At 38.2% G+C, this 25,091-nt stretch overlaps 1 protein-coding gene across 4 annotated transcripts in view; it reads left to right on the top strand.

Moving 5' to 3' along the window:
- The first annotated feature begins 10,117 nt into the window (after positions 1 to 10,117).
- Positions 10,118 to 25,091, top strand: part of NFIB (nuclear factor I B) — a 293,295-nt gene continuing 278,321 nt past the window's right edge. For all 4 annotated transcript variants that reach the window (XM_072152886.1, XM_072152844.1, XM_072152875.1 and 1 more), the window contains exon 1: positions 10,118 to 10,247. In XM_072152886.1, the coding sequence (XP_072008987.1) occupies positions 10,152 to 10,247 (96 nt within the window). In that variant the 5' untranslated portion in view covers positions 10,118 to 10,151. The remainder of the gene's footprint in view (positions 10,248 to 25,091) is intronic.

The raw sequence follows: 25,091 nt of genomic DNA, 5'->3' as shown, positions 1-25,091 counted from the left end.
ACAGAAAGCCTCAGCAGTTGCCACTTGGGTTTCATCATCATCATAGATTGTTTCTGGTGGCCCAACATCCACATCCTCATTCTCCAACACAAAGTCTTGGGTATATTGCAAATCTGAGGTAGGGGCACGTGGATGGACCACAGATTCCCAGCTAGGAAAGTCATCATACAGCATGAGTAACTGTTCCACGACTTTTGTCTGTGACGGCTTTGCATTTTGAAGGGGGGTGGGGTGAGAAGGAGGTCTCTGCACTTTCAACAAAGGTTAAGCATGGCAAAGTTAATCCCATGGAAGTTGGGATTGTCTGCCATGTAATCGACCAATGCCTCAACTTTGTGGGGCTTATTGGAGCCTACCAGTTGCACATTGTGGCACCTGCTAATACCTGGGGTACTTGGGGCAGTCAGAGACAGAACAGATTTTGATGCAACTGCAAACTATAATGCGAAAGCAACTTTCAGATTTTGATGGACTAGCAAGCTATGCAGCAAGTATATCGACAGACATGCTACCAAAGGTCTACAAGCCGCTGCCCTGCCCACCAGGCAGAGCTATTATTTAAGGAATTGTGAAAAAGCATGCATGTATCTTGATTTGTAGGGACTCCACTGATTCGATTGCTAAAATCCAGAGTGTCACCATCTCAGCTGGAGCATGGATTGTGACCTTAGATGTGGAGTCCCTATATACTAACATCATGCATAAGGATACCATAGGGGCAGTTTCAGTTTTCTTGGATGGACATTCCACTGGTAATTTGCCTGATATTTTTGAGTCTCCCCCTATTTGTGGCACTGGTTCTGATGGATATTGGGACTGTCTGGCTAAATTTTCTTGACCTTTTTTCTTCGACTTTAATTGTGTGATATTAGTAATATTGATTCAGCATAAATAATAATGGGATCATATTAAATACTATATGTGTTTTTTTGCTTGTTATGCAGCATGACTCGGTCGCCTCCTCTTTTTCTTTGAGGTAGCTTAGTTATGTTTTACTTCTGACACTTTATTATACAATTTTTGGATAATATGTTTATTCTATAATACATTATGTTCATTTTCCATCTACAGTTTTTTCAGACTATAAGGTACACCGGATTATAAGGCACACCACCAATAAATGCCTGCTAAAACATCTATGTTCATATATAAGGTGCTCTGGATTATAAGGCGCACCTAATTATAAGGATGATCAAGGAACAGTAATCCATGAGTCTCTTATAAATATTATTCTGGCTACCGTGTTATATGTCACTGTCTTACTCTTGTGTTGTAGTAAAACACTGGATTATTAACACTATGGGGGTCATTTACTAAGGGCCCGATTCGCGTTTTCCCGTCGTGTTACCCGAATATTTCCGATTTGCGCCGATTGTACCTGAATTGCCCCGGGATTGTGGCGCACGCGATCGGATTGTGGCGCATCGGCGCCGGCATGCGCGCGACAGAAATCGGGGGGCGTGGCCGAACGAAAACCCGACGTATTCGGAAAAACCGCCGCATTTAAAAACCGAAAAAGTGTCGCTTGGGAAGCGCTTACCTTCACCTGGTCCGAGGTGGTGCATTCCGGCGCGTTGAGATGATTTTCAGCGCAGCAGCGCCACCTGGTGGACGGCGGAGGAACTACCTTCATAAATCCCGGCCGGACCCGAATCCTGTGCAGAGAACGCGCCGCTGGATCGCGAATGGGCCGGGTAAGTAAATCTGCCCCTATGTACGCATGCGTCTAGTTGAGAGTCTGTTGCTATAGTAATAACAGATACTTGAACAGCATTCCAACTCTTATTCCTTCCCGTTGCGCTATGATGCACTTCCTTTGAGACCAACACACGTGGTAATCAGACAGGATGCGACATAGGCATTCACAGCATTGATGATGATGCGCTATATACTGCTAAGACCACGATTATTGGCAGTTTTCTAATTTAGTGATTGCATGTTATGTGTACCATCCCATTCTATCGATCTGGATAAGAAACGAAGACTGGGCATTACTGAGACACAGATCCCTGAGGAAGTCACATATAGCAACAAATCATATGGGATCCTTTCACCTGCTGCTGGTCTGGTATGGTGTAAACAATCATGAATTTATTTGGTTCTCTTTGTGGATGGTTTTTATCAGCATTCTCTGTTATGTTAAGTTACCTGTATGGATCAAATTGACTGCACATCATTTTGTATACTGGCTCCATAGCATGACAATATTAGACAAATGGGGGTTTTGGTGATAAGCCCACTTGGGGCAACAGGTGTTAACCAAGGGGACAATAGTATCCGGCCTGGATATAGTTGTGCTTTTGCATTTTTAAATGGTTGTAAACTGTATATATTCCATTTGTATTTGATAAATTAATAAAGATTTGTAGATATGTAGATTTTTATCACACCTTTTTTATTTCTTTCTTATTGGTCAAACTATACTGCAACAGCACATTTCAGATTTTGATGCAACTGCAAACTATAATGCGTCAGCACCTTTTGAAAAACAATAAATGAGTAAACCAATTTCGGAAACTATTCCCTTCAAGGAATTCATCAATGGTTATTGGTAGAATTTTAACCCCTCTAGAGTTTAAAAGTATTGAATAGTACTAGTATGTAAATAATAGAAATATTTTTTATGCAATAAAACATTAATGTAGTCTCTAAATTTTTATTTTTCCCAAAGGGTTAAAAAGAAAAATGCAACTCACAGTTTGTTACAAAATCTTTCTTGACTATTGTACCTAAAATGTGGTCAGAAACTGCTGTAGTGACTAATGTCAGGGCTGGAAAGATAAAGAAAGAACTTTACTTGGCTTTTTGCAAACAGACTCTGCTGTGACAGATTTCAGATACATTTGAATACCTCCAAACAATGACCCAATTGATTTTAGCCAAGAACATAAACAAGGGGTATTGTGAGTATTTTGACCCCAATGGAAAAACACAATTATGTTGTATACAGTGAAAATATTCATTTTTTACAAATATACCTTTTAATGCTTAACATGTTGTATCCAGATTGTGCTACTATGAAAAATTAGATCTCTAATTATTATGCCATGTATTCCAATGTTAAAGGAAAGCTAACATGAGGAATCTACCATCAAAAGTAGATGTGATGGTAGAGTCCTCCTGCCTTCCTCTGCCCTAATCTGTAATTTAATAATCCTTAAACCTAATGTAACTTGTTAAAAACTTTAATTTAGTTATATGTAAATTAACTGCAGAGGCTACAGGGTCGTGTACTTGCCTAGCCAGGCACTGGGAGCTAAGGCTACTCCACGCCCCAGTAGCCTCTGCAGTTAATAATATCAAATATTATCTAACCTGCACTATCAGCTGTCATTTATGTACTGGCTTGCCCTTGTGGCTTTTTCTATGTGGGTGAGACCACACTAAAATTTAAGTTGCCGTTCACACAACATAGATAAACAATTCGGTCTCCAAGTAAGGATTTGCCAGTTTCCAAACATTTTCTTGAGGCTGGACACACTGAGAAGCCGCTGCGTTTCCGCATAATAGATCATATACCACCACTACGCAGAGGTGGGGATCATGAGCGTATTCTGAAACGCAGGGAATTGAAATGGATTTTTGTATTAAACACACTTAAACCACATGGCTTAAATGTTGATTATAGATTGAGTTGGGTCTGATGCTTCTATTCTCCAGTCCAATGTAGCGATGTACACTGTGTCCACTAATTTAGGTGGAATGATAAATTATATGATTGTTGTTTATTTAAATTTTTATGATGTCTATTTTCTTTTTTTTTCAGATTATAAACTCACATATCTCAAGCAATTTGAACATATGTCTTCCTCGTCTCTGTAGTGATTTTGAATTATTATTTGTAATATTGGCCTTTTTTTCTGTAAATAATTGAGATTTTTTTTGTATAGAGGGTTGGCATCAAGTTCTTCTGTATTTCATATCTGCAGTCAAATCTTATCATATATTAATTGTTATATCTTATGGGGTCAGGACCCAATGTTTTGCTACCGCTGTGGTTATTACCACTGAAACAGAGGTTAATCTGCCGTTCTTTGTTTTTTCCCCTAGAAAGGGGTTAGACACGAACTGGCACCTCCAGCCTTAGGCACTATTTGCAATAATTGCGGTTCACTTGCGGTCATTATGCGTTTTCTGTGTGGCTAATATGTACATCTTGCCGATACACAGGTTGCCATGGTGCGTTTCCCCCATAGTTGATTGCCTGGACCATCTGGTCCATACTGCAGTGTGACTACTAACATATACACTCACCGGCCACTTTATTAGGTACACCATGCTAGTAACGGGTTGGACCCCCTTTTGCCTTCAGTACTGCCTCAATTCTTCGTGGCATAGATTCAACAAGGTGCTGGAAGCATTCCTCAGAGATTTTGGTCCATATTGACATGATGGCATCACACAGTTGCCCCAGATTTGTTGGCTGCACATCCATGATGCGAATTTCCCGTTCCACCACATCCCAAAGATGCTCTATTGGATTGAGATCTGGTGACTGTGGAGGCCATTTGAGTACAGTGAACTCATTGTCATGTTCAAGAAACCAGTCTGAGATGATTCCAGCTTTATGACATGGTGCATTATCCTGCTGAAAGTAGCCATCAGATGTTGGGTACATTGTGGTCATAAAGGGATGGACATGGTCAGCAACAATACTCAGGTAGGCTGCGGCGTTGCAACGATGCTCAATTGGTACCAAGGGGCCCAAAGAGTGCCAAGAAAATATTCCCCACACCATGACACCACCACCACCAGCCTGAACCGTTGATACAATGCAGGATGGATCCATGCTTTCATGTTGTTGACGCCAAATTCTGACCCTACCATCCGAATGTCGCAGCAGAAATCGAGACTCATCAGACCAGGCAACATTTTTCCAATCTTCTACTGTCCAATTTCGATGAGCTTGTGCAAATTGTAGCCTCAGTTTCCTGTTCTTAGCTAAAATGAGTGGCACCCAGTGTGGTCTTCTGCTGCTGTAGCCCATCTGCCTCAAAGTTCGACGTACTGTGCGTTCAGAGATGCTCTTCTGCCTACCTTGGTTGTAACGGGTGGCGATTTGAGTCACTGTTGCCTTTCTATCAGCTCGAACCAGTCTGCCCATTCTCCTCTGACCTGTGGCATCAACAAGGCATTTCCACCCACAGAACTGCCGTTCACTGAATGTTTTTTCTTTTTCGGACCATTCTCTGTAAACCCTAGAGATGGTTGTGTGTGAAAATCCCAGAAGATCAGCAGTTTCTGAAATACTCAGACCAGCCCTTCGGTTTGGTTTGAACTGCAGGAGATTGTCTTGACTATGTCTACATGCCTAAATGCTGAGTTGCCGCCATGTGATTGGCTGATTAGAAATTAAGTGTTAACGAGCAGTTGGACAGGTGTACCTAATAAAGTGGCCGGTGAGTGTATATTGTCATCACGCATATATTTATATTTACTTGCTCATGGTTCCAGCGATGTGATCCTCTCTATATATTTTTTGTCTATTGACATCAACTGCTGTCAGCCTTTTGATTGACAGTCGTTCTGCCCATAGACTTACAATGTCCCTATCCGCACACTCGCGGTCACCACTCACGTTGTGCGTTTCACCATGCGTGCCAGTTCAGTGCGATGGTGTATATGGCTATCACTAGCTCTTCTTTTAATATAAGGTGGTGAGACAATGGGGACTTTGTTTATGGCTTGTTAGCTATGGATGTTTTAAGATTTTTTCACTTTTATTATGTCAGTGTTCACACACATCAATGGATGATCACTATGTATGCTAAAAATATATATATATATATATACATATACCTTGTTGAGACACATGCACATGCACTTTAATCTAATGATGCATCTATTTGATATTTGTATTTTGTACATTTTATGAGCATTATGATTGTTTGAACTTTGCACATTGCTTGAACTTTGCACTTTGTCTGTATTGGTCAAAAATGATCACATGACCTCCTCCATTTTGTTTATATATCTGTACACAATCATGGATATTCAGCTTGAGAAAGGCACACTGTTTGGAGCCGAAACGTTGCTCTTTCACATGGAATAAATCCACTAGGGTATTTTTCACTACAATCTGGTGTGCTGCCTTTTTTTTCCCTTTGTCTAACTGAAGGACCTGATGCCCGGCCCTTATAGGCGTGCACCTGCTTTTTGTTTTCGTTTACCCATTGTCTGTTTTGATAGTGCTGCTTGGATCTTTTCTCACTGTACCATCAAAAGTAGATGTGATGGTAGTTTTCTCTTGCCTGCCTCTGCGATAATCTGTAATTTAATAATCCTTAAACCTAATGTAACTTGTTAAAAACTTTAATTTAGTTATATGTAAATTAACTGCAGAGGCTACAGGGGCGTGTACTTGCCTGGCCAGGCATGGACAAATATTTTTAATATTTTTTTTATGATAATCATAGTGCAGGTTCAATTTATCTGTATGGTATGGGTTGTTAGGGCCGCATTGATAGAAAATATGTTGCATTTTTCTGAATTGTTTTTCCATTTTTTTCTTTAAATGTAGTCTGTATATGGAAAGGTTTGCACCTGTGAGTTTTTAATCAATTTCATTATTTTTATTAGTAATGTGTTAGTTTTTTGTCACATGGACATGTGCTTACATAATTCAATCTATGAGATACCTAGTTGAAGAGGGAAACAGTAGATGTCTTGGACACAGCAATACTGGGTCTTAGACCCAGCACCTCTGCCTAACCTTTAGCTACCCAGTGATCAGATCTACAAGGTGGCCCATTTATATACACCTCTATAAAATGGGAATGGTTGCTGATATCAACTTCTTGTTTGTGTCACATTAGTATATGGGAAGGTCAAATCAAGATGGGTGTTGACCATGGGGGGCCATTTTGAAGTCTGCCATTTTGGATCCAACTTTATTTTTTCCAATGGGAAGAGGGTCATGTAACACATCAAACTTATTGACAATTTCATAAAAAACAATGGTGTTTTAACGGATTGGTTTTAATGTAACTTTATTCTTTCCTGAGTAATGTACAAGTTTCTCTTTGTTTGCAGCCATTGACATGTTACGGAAGTTAACACATGATGAACAGATAGAAATTGGGGTCATTGCAGCAAATTTCAATTCAACACACAATACGAGACCTCCCAACTTCCAAGCTACAGTTAGCAAACTGCTTGCCAAATTTCATGAAACAGGTTTAGTGTTGGATTTGCCAAATGTGGACACAAGTAACTGTCACAAATGAAGAAACATCAGTGGCTGTTCTAGAATACAGCATAGTATTATCATAAAATATTGGATATAAGTACATCCAAAATAAATTAATCTATTATGTCAAGACACACATAATTAGTGAAATAAACATCATTCTATCATTCATGGTACAAATGTTCACAAATAGTGAAAAGTATGTATACATTGAATATAAAATACCAATATTAAGTGTACTTACTGTAATAGAGGTTCCCATACAATGGTAATGGAGGATGGACCCATTATGCCTTTATGTCAGACAGATTGCGCATGCTCTATACTCAGCACGCAATAAGCATACCCAGAAGTAGACATTACTAAAGGTCGCGCTGCACTTTTGTCGGACTGTGCACTTTCTTCATGGCTAAAACGTCTTGCACAGGTATAAAAGAAGTGTCTGCACTGCGATTTTGTTGCTCGTGACCCTTTTGTGGATCAGCTGTGATGGCTTCCATACGACACAAATAAGGCGGCGTGCTGCTAGACGGTGCGAATGATTCGGACCAAGCACCATATTTAACTTTCAAATTGTGTGGCATGCCCTATGTTAAATGTTTGCACTACAAAAATAAATAGTGAACTTTGTCGGACCAGTGTGGGGAAGCCACACATTCATGATTTCTGGCGCACAAAATTAGTGAATTGCCGCATGTAGCATTATACACGGACAATGCACGTTTAGTGAACTCCAGTGACTTTGTAACTAAATGTGCCCCTATGTGTCCCGAAAGTCACACTTAGTCACTTTAGAATGAACGGATTGGGTGGTGATCCTGTGAATTGTTGACAAATGTCATCTTGGGACATCCCTTTTAAGCCTTCATTTAGATGAATGTAATCTTTGCTTAAACGTTTCTCAGTGGGGTTACCGTATTTTATGTTTGGAATACCTAGCAGATAAACCTAGATACATTATGCCAAGGGTAAAATAGACCTCAATGAAGGCTTAATTATCATTCTAATTCTGCTAGCAATTATGATCAAGGAAAAAATGAATATCAAATTAACATTTATGTTTCTTAGATTTCTAAAGGTTGTTTTTGAGTAGTCATTTTTACCAGTAAGTTGATGTTTCTATTGTTTTCTCATGCAAATGTTATATTTATATTGTGTGTGGTCATAAGTACTATTTCCGACTAACCCTTGGTGCAGTTCCAGTCATGTCCATTGGTAGAGAACTACTGAACCAGGCAGACTACACAGGGATTGTCTGAAGACCTTACCCCAAGAGCATCCAAGGTAAACCTCCATCTAAGGTGTGGGCACAGGAACCAAAACCAGCTATACAAGTCAACCTTAGAAGGGCACATTCGTTTTTATATTTCCTCTATTAGAAATGTCAACTGTCACTGCTGCTTTTAATAAGAAGCCTCAGCGAGCCCAGATGTTGTCACTTCTTCCCTGTCACTGGGGACCACTAAAGCCACTGATTCGGAGCAGTCTCCTTACCACCGACACTTCCAACTTATCCAAGAGGGTGGGAGAAGTAACAGAGCTGTGAATCTGGAATTGGGAGCTAAAGCAGAGAAAGTACAACTATTAAAGGAAAACTACTATCAGGATGAAGGACAATGAACCAAGTACACTAACATACTGGTATGTGTCCCTTCCAGTAGGATCTGCTCTTCTTTTAGCTTCTGATGCCCTTTTTTTTTTACAGAAAAACAAGGCCTTAAAATTTTTTGAAATCTGTCTGAGAGGCATAGATGTTAATTGAGTCTGGCGCCCCTCAGGCTCTTTTGAATAATTTTTTAAGCCTTTTTTTGTAAAAACAAGAGGATAAGACACTAAAATAAGAGTGGATCCTGCTACAAGTGGCAAACACCAACATGTAACTGTGCTTGGTTTAAAATCATTGATCCTGATGGTAGATTTTCTTCAATTAAAATAAACTTTGATCCCATCATTATATGTGCAAAACCATGTTTATAATAGGACATATATACAATACATATGTATGAATATATATACAGTATAAAACTAGACAGAAATAGACAGATAGATAGATAGATAGATAGATAGATAGATAGATAGATAGATCTGAAACATATAATGTTTGTCTAGGATTGTACATTTTACATATAACTGCAAAAACATGTTTTCAAAGTATTATGCTTTAATTTTGGTTTTAATCTAAATTTTAAGAAATGTTTTCCATTGTATGACTTACATAAACCTTTTTAAAATCCTGTTTTCCTACACCTTCAGATTTACCTTTGTAAATATAATTCAGTGTATGAATTCTACACTATAAGTAGTTTAACTGTATCTGGCAATGCATATTCTTTATAGATTTTTTTCAGGATAGTTCACAAATGAGTTAAATTCTTAACAAATGGCTAAATTGTTTCCATGTGTCCAAACTGAAAAGTGGTTTAGAGCTTTTGGTGAATTTGAGTGAGGTCAGATTCACTACCTGTGTCCGTGTGTGTGTGTGTGTTCTTGTATAAGTGACATTTTAGCCAAGCCCATCTAGGGATAATAGAACAGTTATGCATAGGTGGGGGTAGGAGGAACAATTATATCCCACAGAATTAAACCCTTCCTTCTCCCTTCTGTTTTTCCCCTCTTTATCTTCTTTTTGCGGTCTGTGAACCACGTCAAACAATATTCAACAGATGGGAATGCAAATAAAGTTTAGTCCACACAGGGAGGCAAATTAGTAAAACGCCCACTTACAAATTACTTAATTCTTGGTGCATATGATACACATGAGCACATGACAGTTTCACCAATCCTTTCATTCAAGGCAAGAAAAAAGCTGTTCCTTGCTGTTATATCAGAGGTTGGAGTTCTTGCTAATAAAGGAGCTTTTCCCATGATGCAGCCTGATAAGGATTGGCCTACATGTAGCCTAGCAAGCCACTGCTGATGGTTTCTTGATTAGGTGTCTTATCTCCCCATTGAGCTGCATCTGATGAAGGTTGCTGACAGCATAATGGCTGGGAAAGCTTCGGACAGCTCTATAAAATGGCAACTATGTTATGACATGTCAGCCAGGACCTGGTGGATGGTAAGTTGGCAAGATAACATTTTTTTTCTTCTTCTGTAAGTTTGATGAACTCCTCCTTCATTGTTATAATACACGTGTTATGAAGTTCACAGCTAGCTCAAGTTCAGCGGCTATCTACATTTAATATGAGTGGGCTAGATAGGATTTCTTTTCACTATTGTTGATGTTACTTTGGCCCGCCTTAAAAAAATACAGTGAGTTCTCTTATTTTTTTTTCTCAAAAGAGCAAAGAAAAATATGCTAATTTTATTGATCACACCAGGCTGGGTGGTGTGTAAGTAAAGCACTTGGTAGCGTCAGAGGCAGCTATGTCATCACATCCCTGTTGACTAATTGTTCCTGTGTTGATCTTAGAATTGAGCAATCTGTTTCTTTATTCTGTTTTCCTTCTAATAATTATTAAAAAATGCATTGTGTCACATTGAGTGCAGCCTCCTCATCAGTATGCGATTGTCCCTCATGTCTGCTTAATTTGAAGTCCTCCTTCCTTACGGTGAATAGACTAATTGGAGCAACCACGATTAATATTCTGCCTGGCATAATTAAATTTACTTAATGAGGCTATGCATATTCCATCCTTTTTCCTCTTATTGTTTGCTAGAGCGTGGCTTTTTTTGCTCATAACATAGCAGCTGTGATAAGGAGGGTGGATCTTCAAACCAAATGTAATGTTACCGGTAAAGAAAAGCAGAGCAGAAGTTTTCTTAGCTGGGAAGAGTGGAACCAGTAACAAGTGTCTAGCACAAGAAAAGCCTGTTTTCCTCTCACCGCTGCTACATGAGATTTTTTGCTTTCCACTTCAAATTCTGATATTCTTCTAGAAGACAATGGCCTCTTGTTTGCTACAACGATGCTCTGATTGAGGGAACTTTTGAGTGACATTCCATTATGAATATTAATTTCATTCTTGGGTTGCTTTGTCTGTCAGTGTTTTTATTCTTTTCATTCCGCACTTGATTGCCTTTGCTTGTTTTTTTCTTGGATAATTATTATGCTTACTGCACAGAGTATCTTTTTACAATTAGTACAGTTTGCAGACAATAGGCACTTTCATCTTGGCTTACTGGGGTAGGAAACTGTGGACAGTGGGTTTCACTGTCTGGTCAGAAAGCAGCTTTTTCATTATGGTTGATATCTTCTCGCACAGCTCAGCAAAGGATATTTTCTAAAAATTAATTTATAGTTTAATTCTTTAAAGGTGGGTGGTTATTATAAGCTTCACTGGAAGCATCTTCCTTATCTTATATCTCTTCTTCATTTCGTTCATTCTTCTACTTTTTCATGCTTATCTTTAATAGTCTTATCTTTAATACCTTGATTTGGTGTCTTGTAAAGATGTTGATTTGTGATTTAGGCAAGTGTGTTTGTGTTAACAGTTTAATTCATCCAAATAATGTGAATGAGTTATGCTTCTACTTTGTTTGGGACTGTATATTGTTTTGGGAGGGTTTTATACTTTATATTATTGAATGACCTGCCAAGAAGAAGTCTGAATTATCATCTAACAATGTTAAAATTTTGCATTAGTACATTGTAAGCTGTATTTATCTATAACATGTGTAAACTGTGCTATGGCAACATAAAAGTACCATAAAAAGGAGTTGTCATTGGTATATATGTGTTATACTCTGGTGAGTGCTTTCTGCTTATGTCATGTGCTTGTTGTTTGTTTACATGTTTTATGCCAACCATGTGAAATAAAGATGGCTCTTAGTGTGCATTCTAGGGTCATTTTACTTACAATAGGTTTGTGACATGTTACTTTTCTACATAAAATCTGAGTCTATGTACTGTACTTTGGAACATTTTTAATATGAAGACGTTTTACACAGCATTTTGTGGAAGTTGTACAACTTAACAAATGATTCTTCATAATTTATTGCAACGTACTAACTAAAAATACAATAATGAATTCATATTATCCATTATATCAAGCGAATACAGACATTTTTTACCTTGTTTTTTGTGTTTGTAATGCAATCTATTTTGTTTTAAGTGTTTAGAAATGTTTCTAGACAAAAAAGACAAAGTCAAATTTTCTACTCTTTCATCATAGAAATATAGAATATTATTTTGCAAGTTTATATTAAAGTACATATTAAATTTGAAAAATTGCAATGATTCACACTTTTACTATGTAGTATTGAGGACCTTCATGTGCTTCATCTGACTATATAAACTCTCTTTCTGTTTTAGAAGAAACTAATGTAATGATTGATGTTATATAATAGTATTATATATTGTATTAAAAGAGCAACTCTGAAAAATGAAATATTCTACAGCTATATACAAAGCCATTGCTGGTTTTAAAGTTAAACAAAATAATATTCTAGTATTTAATTTGTAAAAAAAATACTATTTAATTTTTAATTGATTTATAATTACTTAATAATGGAACTTTATAAAATAGGTGCAATTAGAATCAATTAGTTTAACAATCAATAAAATTGTGGCATGTTATTTGGAGATAAACAAAAACATTTTTAAATGTAAAAAGCGTTTCTGAATAAAGAGGAAATGGGTTTACTCCAGTTGACATAATTTCCTTATAATTTAGAGTAACTTCTTCCATTTTGTAGCAGTACTGCAATAGCTGCAATAGTCATATATTCTTGTTGTATACAAATTAGATATATTCAGGAATTTTCAGAATTTTTTCTGTTCATGATTTCCTTACTACATTATTTTGATTCTTATGTTCTACATTGATAAGAAACATATTTAGGCTATTAGTGCACAGTTTAGTGGTTACTTGGTATGCTATAATTTTGATAAGGGATATTCTGCACAGGTACTTTTTGTTCTCTTATCTAATAGTTTTTCATAATAATTTTCATTGAAAATACCTTCACTGACCAGCACTGAAACTAATTTAGTCTAAATAAATAGAAATCACTTGGATCAACTTGTATGGCTTACCTCCAATATATGGTTGACTGTTACATTAAAGCACATTAAAGTACATTAAAGGTGTACTTCATGTGTATATAAAGAAATTTACACACCCCTACAGCCTATACTCTTTGCAGGGAATTTAGATAAAAAATACATGATGAATGTAATCGAAATGCGATATTTAAAGAGGACATTTCCCCTCCCCCATCAACTCTTAACTTTTTACAGCTGTACAAAGGAGCCACTCCACTCATTCAAGTGTAGTAATTTTCTTCTGTAGCCACCATTACCCAATTCCCAAGTAATCAATGTCATTACTTTCACAACTCTACTTGCAGATGGGTGGAGTAAATTTGTAAGTATCAATGGTACTCAAATTCATTTTTATTTAAATCACAACAGTGCAAATACAATACCCAGTCACAGATACCACCATGCATTACATACAAAGTAGTCAGATCCCATTATGCAATGTTTTGGTCAAGTCAAAATTTGTGAAAAATGAAAAAATGGGGAATGGCGCTGGATATTGCAGGGTTAAATACAATGAATGGATGTAAGTAATATGGGACAAATAGTCACTATGAAAACAAGTAAGGGAAAGCAAGCAGAAAAGGACAACAGGAAAAGAAAAGGAAGGAGGTAGAGAAGAAGTATATGAAACTACCTTTCATAGGTGTAAAGGAGAAGGAGGGTCTGAGAAAGGTTTCTGCTCAATCAGGGCACAAGGGAGATAGGATTTAGTCACAGAGCCTATGTACAGAAAAAAACATCCCCGATATCTAACACGGGATGTACCAGGGAAAATGGTGGTGGCTGACTAGGTAACATCCTTTTTTAAATATATTGCTCCGTATGTGCACTCATCACTGCGCAGTATGCATCATTGAATGCAATGTTATGGGTGGAACCAAGCTGTTTATGCTTTGAGATAGGATAACCTAAGAAACTGTGCTGTTGGGCTTCTTTACAGTCAGTTGGGTTGTTCTTACTGAGGAAGACCACCAGGGTACTGCCCATATGACAATAGCGAGCTAAAATTATTGGCATTTATTGTTTTAGAATGGTGGGTGCCACAGCAATCACATATTAAAACATAGAAATATTTGTAAATTATTAGAAATTAGGTGAAATGCCCTCTATAAGGTCAATTTCCACTGAATAATTAAAATCTAAATCCCTCCTACAAACTGTGATTGAAAAGTTTTGTTTCTAGTCAAATAGTACTGTTTTTTGTGTAAGCCTGAAGGTGATAAATTAGATATTGTAACTATGCTATATCTCAAATATTTTGAAAATGATCCAATTAGTAAAATGATCAACGTAGAGGAATCATTGTCTGACAAGTTGCAGTCATAGCACAGACAATGGAGAGGTAGGACAGCAATCCTTCTTGCAGTGTGGATTGAGTCATAGCACAAACTCTTTAATAATCGTCTGTTTAAACAACACCCCCTCAGCTGACAGGACTGCATTCATAATTTATTTCCAATGAGCCTAAAGGTTTTGGCCCACTATTATAATGTTATGCACTATCCACAGGATGCTGCAAATGAACTGAGTCAGCTCTGGTAAGCCGCCTCTCGGAATGCCCAAGGCAAGGGCAAAGCACAGGTAAAATGTAGAAATTCCAGCACATGCTTCCAAACGTGGAGCGATCAACACGTTTTGGCTAACAAGCCTTAGTCATTCTCCCACAGGATCTGTTTGATAGAGTTTCATTGTTGTGACCTCACTGATCACGAGAAATCGGATAGGATTGGATATCCGGATAATGATAGGAACTGAAATGTCACATCTAAACTAAAAAAATAAGGTAAAAAAGTCAAATATAACCCGGAAAGATGGAATCAACAGCACACACCGTCTAGAAGCTTGATACTTGGTACTTTCTAGCCCATTCTTAGTGCACAGAATGTTTTTCATTGAAAGTGTTAGAGTTTTTGGAGAAAAGTCAGTAGGATCTGCTGATATGTCCCATTTATGCAAATGTCATTGGTTGTCTTTGTAAGTAGTGGGTTAATAGTTGGCTATTAAATTAACTTACAATAGAGAAAACGAAGTAGAGCTGAGAGGCGGTAAAGTTCCAGTGAGTGGCAGAGGTCAGAGCAGGTGTCATCCTAATAATTGACATTAATTACATATTCTAGTGGTAATGAGCAGTAATGACACATTTAAGGACAGATAGCCAGAAAAAAACAACAAATACTAACGTATCACAAGAGACCAGTTTTCTCCATTTACAACACGTATCCAGAAATTCAGTACAGTCTTGCAAACACTGTATACTTCTATAGGAAAGGGAAGAAAACTATTACATTGAGTATTGCTAATAAACAATAACAGAATTTATGTTCCTTACTATTCAATTAAAAGAGACTTCAATTAAGCAATGTAATAATGTCAGTTCTGTTGCTGTTTTATGTAGTTTTATGAGACTAATGTGACACATATGAGCATCTTAGTATGATACTTAGAATAATAAAAACTATACCAGGAGGTTGGCCAGTTTTCTGCACTGTGATAATATGCCCCACATAACATGGTGACATTTATGTAATGATGTTTTACAGTTTTAGAGTTATACTCTGAAACAAATGCTCTAAACATGAATGATCATATTCATGTAATTGAACTGCAAGACCTTAAGTGACCCCACCATCAGTAAGAAGCTTCTGCCTCCTTCTTATTGACAGGCTGTGACATTGACATGCTGTGACTTACCCTAGTGGAAGGCTAAGGAAAACAATTTTTACTGGCACTTTTCTTCATACAAGCACTTTACTGCCGAAATGTACGCTTTAACAGTTTAAGTTGGCAGCCTAGGTTGCTACGTTAAGACATATAGCAGTGTTATTTTCATGTGGTAGTATTGTTGATGTATTTTTATAGGGGTTTGTTTAGGGGTTTGTTTTTTGTGAAGATTTATTTTTAATTGCATTTCATGATTGAAAGCACAATTTTTGAAAAAAAAAAGACTGTTGCTATTATCTGATATGGATAACTTTTACATGTTCCACTATGGTATGCTGCTTTTTTTTTATTTTTTTCTTGTACATATTATATTTTCCAATTTTTGATGGGATGTTCTATTCTTTTCATTGATACCTTTTTTGGGGGTATATAAGATTTCCTTAAACTTTTACTCATTACTACTTTTTTACTCTTTACTCTTTACTTCTTACATTTTGGTAGACATGACCACAAAAAATTTCAGCAGTTTTTAAAATTTTCTACTTCATTCAGCAATTAACTTTAATTGTTTGGACCTTTTTTTTTAATAAAAGTAAAGTAAAACATTTTGAACTAAAGGGATATGTTTTATTTTTACAGCTGTGTAATGCACTGCAATACTACTTTATTGCATTGAATTATACTTTTCTGCATACAGCTGATTATTATTCTCAGCCTCAGCAACCTGAGAACATGTTGTTGAGATGGAGTTGGGGGAAGACGTATGCAAACTCCTCAGATGGCACACTCATTATTGAATGCAGCATCTCAAGTTAAATAGTTATAGTCAGTGTTATCACCTATAACAGCCAAGCTGAGCCACAGCAGTATTCTACTGCTATATGCTAGACTTTACACTTACTTACTATACAACACTAAACCACCCACCACTGTAGACCTCTCTATATGACTGCATTACTGCATTTAAAGGAAATGATAAAGTAAAATTAAACTAAAATACTCACCTATCGCCCCCTTATAATGGACCCTGGCGCCGGTCTTCCTTAGGTTTCACATACAGAGTTTGCGGAAAAAAAGGGGTTCGAAAAAGCAGCCGGAGAGTGGATACGCTCTGGGCTGTTAATTACCGTACTCACAGCTCCTGCATGACATCACGTCCATTTCCAACATGGGAGAGGGGGGAATATATCACACAGGCCTGAATTCATGCCTCTTGCATGACATCAGCTCCCTCTTCAGCATGGATAATTTTTTGAAGTATTGAAATATTACACAGATTTGTGGTATATATTGTCTGGTATCAGTAGTCTAAACAACATATTGGTAGTTCAAACTATGTTTTTGGCTCAAATAAAATTGTTGGATCCACATGGATATGTATACATTCTCATACCAAGCAACTAAACCTTCAGTTGGATGAAAGACTGGAAAAAAAATTATCCAATACATATTCCATTTAATGTTAGATGTTGGTGAATAGTCTATTTTAAATAGAAACTGGACTGATTACATTCAATTCAAGAACTCTTGACTTACCCGGCTTCAATGTCAATGGCCAGGTCCAGCGCCAGCACCCGGCCAACTCAGGCAAGTGCCGGGGCCCCGGGGTGCTGGAGGGGCCAACTCGGGCCCCTGGATCAATTGTACCAGTGTCGCTATAAGACACTGGTATAAATGATCACCATCCGGATTGATTACTTTTCTGCCTCTATGCTGCACTCGTCGGGAGCGCAGCATATCTAAAAAATTCAAAAAAAATCTAAAACTCACCAGTCCTGGCTCCCCCGAAGCTGAGCTCTGCGCAGTATGCGACAGCTCTGAAGCCGGCACACATGGTGACGTCTTCAGATCACGTGTGCCAGCTTCAGGGCCGGTGCGTATGTTAGGACCAGGCCGAAGAAAGAAGGCAGCTTAAGGCGCTGCTCCGGGGGAACAAGGAAAGGTGAGGTGTCTTTTCTTTCCTGGTGGGGGTCAGTGTGTACGCAGGTGGAGGGGGGTCAGTGTGTCCACAGGGGGGGTCAGTGTGTCCACAGGGGGAAGGGGGAGGGAGGGGGTCAGTGTGTCCGCAGGGGGAGGGGGCGGGTCAGTGTGTCCTCAGGAGGGGGGGCAGTGTGGCCACTGGAGGGTGGCCCAGGAAGGGGCCCACTAAGACTCTATCGCACAGTGGCCCACTAAAACCTGGAGCCGGCCCTGTCAATGGCAAAAGGTTTTGTTTTCCAAATGTTGCTTGTAGTTTGCTAAAGGTAGCATTAGAGAGAAAACAGCAGATTTGACTCTAAGTTAATTCTAATAATGTTGGGATTGTATCTCCATTTAAAGTGCCAAAGATAACCTAAGGAGGCTGGATTAAATGTACAGTAATTGTACTCAAATATGCAAATATAAAAATACTACAAAACTCCTTTAATGACAGACAACCCAATAAAGTTAGAAATGAAAATATAAATTCAACAACTTAAGAACAAACCTATAGAACCTTTTATGTATGTATATATCACTTTAACCAAAATATTCACAAATAAATATTTCTGATCTAAATTTCCAAATTCATGAACAAATTTCTCCAGGTTTCAGTGGGTCGATATATCTAGTGAAATCAAGAATCCAATTTATCTAGTTCCATGAAATAAGAAAATCAATAAAAAGCTGAAAGATGAAAAGGGCTACTCATTGTTTAAGGGGGACTCGCCATGTGGCAAACAGTTAAGCAGCACAATGAATTTCTAATTAACTTGTTACAGGGATCTTGAAATCAGAACGTCTGGTTAGTAGTATCAGGCTATTATTTAAGAACTCTGGCCTACATTTTAACCCCAATAATGAGCTTTCACAGTGTGACTGCTGTGTAGAGATTAACATATGTTATAGCAGGTTAATGTACACACGACTGAGTAATAATTCAGGCAGAAAATAATGCATAGGTCAACATTAAAACATTGATTTCAAGAATAGTCTAAAAATATCAACATGAGAACTAATAATGAACGTTTAGATACTATTTGTTACATCCATAATCAGGTCCATATTAAAAGAGCTCAGAGTTCTAGCTTAATAGGACATTCTCTCCTTATGGCGCTAGAAATCTTTAATTAATAATGCTTATTTTGTCTTGGACTCTTTATGCAAAAGATTACTGGGATTAGATCAGACTTCATCATATTACTATTTTTAGTGTTTGCCAGCCATGGAGACACCAGATTTTATATTAAATACGTGCACTTGTTCCCATAATCAAATTATCCTATTTCACTCACCAAATGTTTTCAGAAGTGACATAGGAAACTACTGATTAGAAGAGATTGCTTCACAATATAGCCATCAATAGAAAAATAATACATATTCAGAGCATTCAAATTTAATTATAAATTTAATCTTATCCTTATATTCCCCTAATAAAAATCCTTTTAGACTAGAATTTCACCAATCTCATAATTTTTTGTGATAGGTTCATCTGTGGCACAGACAATACTCTTAAAATAAAAAGTAAAATAAACCTTCACAAATTCATATCAGCATTTATAAGACACATACAAATATTTCATATAATATGAATAAATTCACATACAAGGGTCCATTCAGACGCTGTTTTTTCATGTATTACATTTTATTAAACCTACTACAACAATATAATGATAATAATATGAATAATAATACTCTGTTATGATGTAGATGGTTGTCTCTAGTTCCAAAATATGTGCTGGTACTTCATGCTAAAAGGGAGATTGGTAAAGCTTCTCCATCAGACTTCATGTTTAGGTAGATATCTGTATAAATACATGTAAAATATATAATATATATATATATATTTTTTTTTTTTAATAAATCAAGATTTCTGCTAAGAATTCTGCTAAGTGATTTACCTCGGCTTCACCCTGAAGCATATCCGGACTAAGAAAAAAATTCCCAAATCTCTATTGATTTTCCACTGCTTTTATCATTCATTTTCTCCTCTAGTGAAAGGGAGCAAATACTCTACTTAGCAATAGAAGGGAGCTCATTACAAGTTAGTACAAATTTAGAAAAAACATAAACATTATGGATGCATTTACAATGTACATATAAAGGTGAGACGAAATATATTCTTCACATTTGTTTTAGCAGAGACAACCCTACCATCCTAAATATCACCCTTTTCCACAGATATATGCTATAGACTTCCACTATTATTAATCAGGTGGCGTATTTATCAGCAGAATACTCTACAGCTAGTTTTCCACTTTAAGGTACTGACCAGAACTAGGTTTAATTTGGTTCAGGTGGTAAGCAGCTGTTTTTTTGCTGCAGATATTTATAAAGCTGTTAGGGGAAGTAAGCAACTGGTTAACAAATATAGGCCAAAATGCAAAAGCAGTGTGTGAAAAATTAAGCACCCTTTAAAAAATATATTAATTAAAGGGGATTTCCATCTGAAAACTTTAAGTGACCTACAGGTTAGGTCTTCAATAAATGAGTGGTTGGCATGCAACAGCCTGTTGATCAGCTGGAATACAATACGATCAGAGCCACAAGAACACAGTTCTGTTCAGCACTTCTGCTGATCAGCTGAGTGCAGCTCTGTCCAGATAATTCTGTGAGTAATGGGTTGGACATCTGTTGAATTTAAGTCACTTAGAACAGCGTCTACAGTGTCTGCAGTGTCTGCCAATGTACTATAGACACAGGGCCAGATTAAGGGTCCCAGTGGTATGGAACACCTCATTTAGGACGGGCTCCCCCCAGTTCAGCAGTCAATGCGGGGCCCCCTTCCACAACAATGGGGCAGATTTACTTACCCGGTCCTGTCGCGATGCAGCGGCGCGTTCTCTGTGGAGGATTCGGGTCTTCCGGCGATTCACTAAGGTAGTGCACCCGATGTCCACCACGTGTCGCTGCTGCGTTGAAGTCCATCGGAGTTCACTGAAGTTCACCATCCGTTACTGGGTTGGCGGGTGCAGGTAAGCACGTGTCAAGCGACATTTTTTGAAAAAAAATTCCGCGGTTTTTCAGAATCCGTCGGGTTTTCCGACGGCCATGCCCCCCGATTTCCGTCGCGTGCATCCCGGCGCCGATGCGCCACAATCCGATCGCGTGCGCCAAAAAACCCGGGGCAATTCGGCGCAAATCGGAAAACTTCGGGAAACCCGCCAAAAAAAAAAACGATTCGGGCCCTTAGTAAATGACTGTTTCACATATCAGCCCAAGCACCAGTGGTATTAGAAACAATAGTATCTTTAGTTTTAGATTCATAGGTTCAGAAATTCATATCGTTACTAAACCAATTCCATTTTTGGCCCATGGAAAACCAAATAATATCACTCTACCTCTACCAAATACTAATATCACCATAGTGTTACCAAATAATACTACCATAAGATAAATATTACAAACAATAGCACTACAATATCCAAATGATATCTCCAAACTGTGACCCACACCACTACCACAACATAAAGAAAATACCAACATACTGATAATGAACACAATATGACTAAATATACATTCCAGTATTACCAATAAATACACTAATGATCTTTACCACCATATTGTTATTATATAAACACCATCATGTAAAGGACAATATCACTAATGATAGCTTGTACAAGGCCCAGTGTAGTGTAATGACTTACTGATCACATCCCTGATGTTGTCTCTTCCTTCGATCTGATCTTCAAGGCAACTATTTGCAGCCAGGATATATATGTATATGTATATATATATATATATATATATATATAGGATAATGCAGACCATATATATATAATATATAGGATAATGCAGACCATGTCTTTTATGTATATATATATATATATATATATATATATATACATAAAAGACATGGTCTGCATCATCCTATATACTCCTCACACCTGACCCCCACGTATATCATATACACCCTCACACCACAACTTACCACACTGTGCACCCACATATATATCATATATACCCCTCACACCACAACTGACCACACTGTGCCCCCACATATATCATACATACCCCTCACACCACAACTGACCACATTGTACCCCCACATATATCATATATACCCCTCACACCACAAAAGACCATTCTGTGCCCACACGTGTATCATATATACCACTCACACCACAACTAATCACACTGTGCCCCTACATATATAATATATACCCCTCACATCACACCACAATTGACCACATCTTGCCTCCAACATGTATCATATATACCCCTCTTACCACAACTGACCACACTGTACTCCTTTCATATATCATATATACCCCTCACATCACAACTTATCACACTGTGCCCCACTTATATCATATATACCTCTCACACCGCAACTGAACACACTGTGCCTCCCACATATATCAAATATACCCCTCAAACCACAACCACACTGTGCTTTCCTCACATATAATATATTCCCTTCATACCATAACTGACCACACTGTGCTCTCTACACATATCATATATATCCCTCACACTAGACTTGACCATACTGTACTGATGTCATAATACAAGGGGTTAATACACTGATGTAACAGAATGGGGGATTTATACACAGTGATGACACAACACCTGGAGTAAATACATTGTGATGTTGCAGTACCGGGAGTTAATACACTGTGATTTTGCAGCACCGGGAGTTAATACATTGTGATGTCACAGCACTATGGGGCGCCGTTTGTTCACAGTGCATTTTGTGACACAGAATCCATTTTGTAAGCACAGAATAATTTTGTGTGCACAAAATATTCTGCTTGAAGACAAAATACATTACACTTGCACAAAACTACACATCTACTTTTAGTGAACACCAAATTTATTTTGTGCTTACATAATAGATTATGTGAACAAAAAAACAATTTTGTGTTTACAGAATAATTTTTTGTGACACAGAATTAAATTTTGTAGACACAAAACTTGTCCTGTGACACAGATTTTTTATTTTGTGGCACAGAATAATTTTTTTTAACAAAATGACTTTTGTATAAGAGTCTTTTCAAAATTACATTTCTGTACTACAAAATGCCATTCTGTGAGACAAAACTCTTTTTGTGTTCAACAAAAACTATTTCTGTAATACAAAATATCATTTTGTGTAACAGAATTCTACTTCTGTACTACAAAATACTATTCTGTGCGACAGAATTCTACTTCTGTACTACATAATGCCATTCTGTGCGACAGAATTCTACTTCTGTACTACAAAATACTATTCTGTGCGACAGAATTCTACTTCTGTACTACAAAATGCCATTCTGTGCGACAGAATTCTACTTCTGTACTCCATAATGCCATTCTGTGCGACAGAATTCTACTTCTGTACTACATAATGCCATTCTGTGCGACAGAATTCTACTTCTGTACTACAAAATACTATTCTGTGCGACAGAATTCTACTTCTGTACTACAAAATACTATTCTGTGCGACAGAATTCTACTTCTGTACTACATAATGCCATTCTGTGCGACATAATTCTACTTCTGTAATACATAATGCCATTCTGTGCGACAGAATTCTACTTCTGTACTACATAATGCCATTCTGTGCGACAGAATTCTACTTCTGTACTACAAAATACTATTCTGTGCGACAGAATTCTACTTCTGTACTACAAAATGCCATTCTGTGCGACAGAATTCTACTTCTGTACTACATAATGCCATTCTGTGCGACAGAATTCTACTTCTGTACTACATAATGCCATTCTGTGCAACAGAATTCTACTTCTGTACTACAAAATACTATTCTGTGCGACAGAATTCTACTTCTGTACTACAAAATGCTATTCTGTGCAACAGAATTCTACTTCTGTACTACAAAATGCTATTCTGTGCAACAGAATTCTACTTCTGTACTACAAAATACTATTCGGTGCGACAGATTTATACTTCTGTACTACAAAATACTATTCTCTGCCACAGAATTCTACTTTTGTACTACAAAATGGCATTATGTGCGACAGAATTCTACTTCTGTACTACAAAATACTATTCTGTGAGACAGAATTCTTATTCTGTGAGAAATATCTGTCAGTCAAACAGACCAGCCAACCAATGAAATGCTTCCTTTATTGCCAGGTCCTGGAGACAGCAGTGAAGCCCCAGCTCTGCTCTCAGGCTGGAGGTTGTGAGGTCTCCTGGTCTGTACTGGTTGTGGTCTATAGATGGGGCAGGGACTGGATTGTGCTGATCTCCTGCACATTGTATATACACAGGAAAGTGTCTGCTCTGAGAAGTTACAGTAGATTCTATTTCCTTGTGGTGTAAAGGACCTTTGATGATGTCATCGCCATGTGACTTGTGTGGGAGGAGCAACTCTAGCGTCACACAGAAACCATGGAGATCCCTGAGGGATAGAGCAGCAATGGAGAAGGTGGGGAGCAGGGAGAGGAGGAGAAGGTGGGGAGCAGGGAGAGGAGGAGAAGGTGGGGAGCAGGGAGAGGAGGAGGTGGGGTGCAGGGTGACATGGATGTAATATGGAGGAGCAGGGTGACATGGATGTAATGTGGGGTGCAGGGTGACATGGATGTAATGTGGGGTGCAGGGTGACATGGATGTAATGTGGGGTGCAGGGTGACATGGATGTAATGTGGGGTGCAGGGTGACATGGATGTAATGTGGGGTGCAGGGTGACATGGATGTAATGTGAGGTGCAGGGTGACATGGATGTAATGTGGGGTGCAGGGTGACATGGATGTAATGTGGGGGTGCAGGGTGACATGGATGTAATGTGAGGTGCAGTGTGACATGGATGTAATGTGGGGTGCAGGGTGACATGGATGTAATGTGAGGTGCAGGGTGACATGGATGTAATGTGGGGTGCAGGGTGACATGGATGTAATGTGGGGTGCAGGGTGACATGGATGTAATGTGGGGTGAAGGGTGACATGGATGTAATGTGGGGTGCAGGGTGACATGGATGTAATGTGGGGGTGCAGTGTGACATGGATGTAATGTGGGGTGCAGGGTGACATGGATGTAATGTGGGGTGCAGGGTGACATGGATGTAATGTGGGGTGCAGGGTGACATGGATGTAATGTGGGGGTGCAGTGTGACATGGATGTAATGTGGGGTGCAGGGTGACATGGATGTAATGTGGGGTGCAGGGTGACATGGATGTAATGTGGGGTGCAGGGTGACATGGATGTAATGTGGGGGTGCAGGGTGACATGGATGTAATGTGGGGGTGCAGGGTGACATGGATGTAATGTGGGGGTGCAGGGTGACATGGATGTAATATGGAGGAGCAGGGTGACATGGATGTAATGTGGGGTGCAGGGTGACATGGATGTAAT

This window comes from Engystomops pustulosus, chromosome 1 (assembly GCF_040894005.1).
Source record: "Engystomops pustulosus chromosome 1, aEngPut4.maternal, whole genome shotgun sequence".
NCBI classification, from domain to species: Eukaryota; Metazoa; Chordata; class Amphibia; order Anura; family Leptodactylidae; genus Engystomops; species Engystomops pustulosus.
The sequence above is the reverse complement of the archived record's forward strand: the minus strand, read 5'-3'. Positions and strand labels throughout refer to the sequence as shown.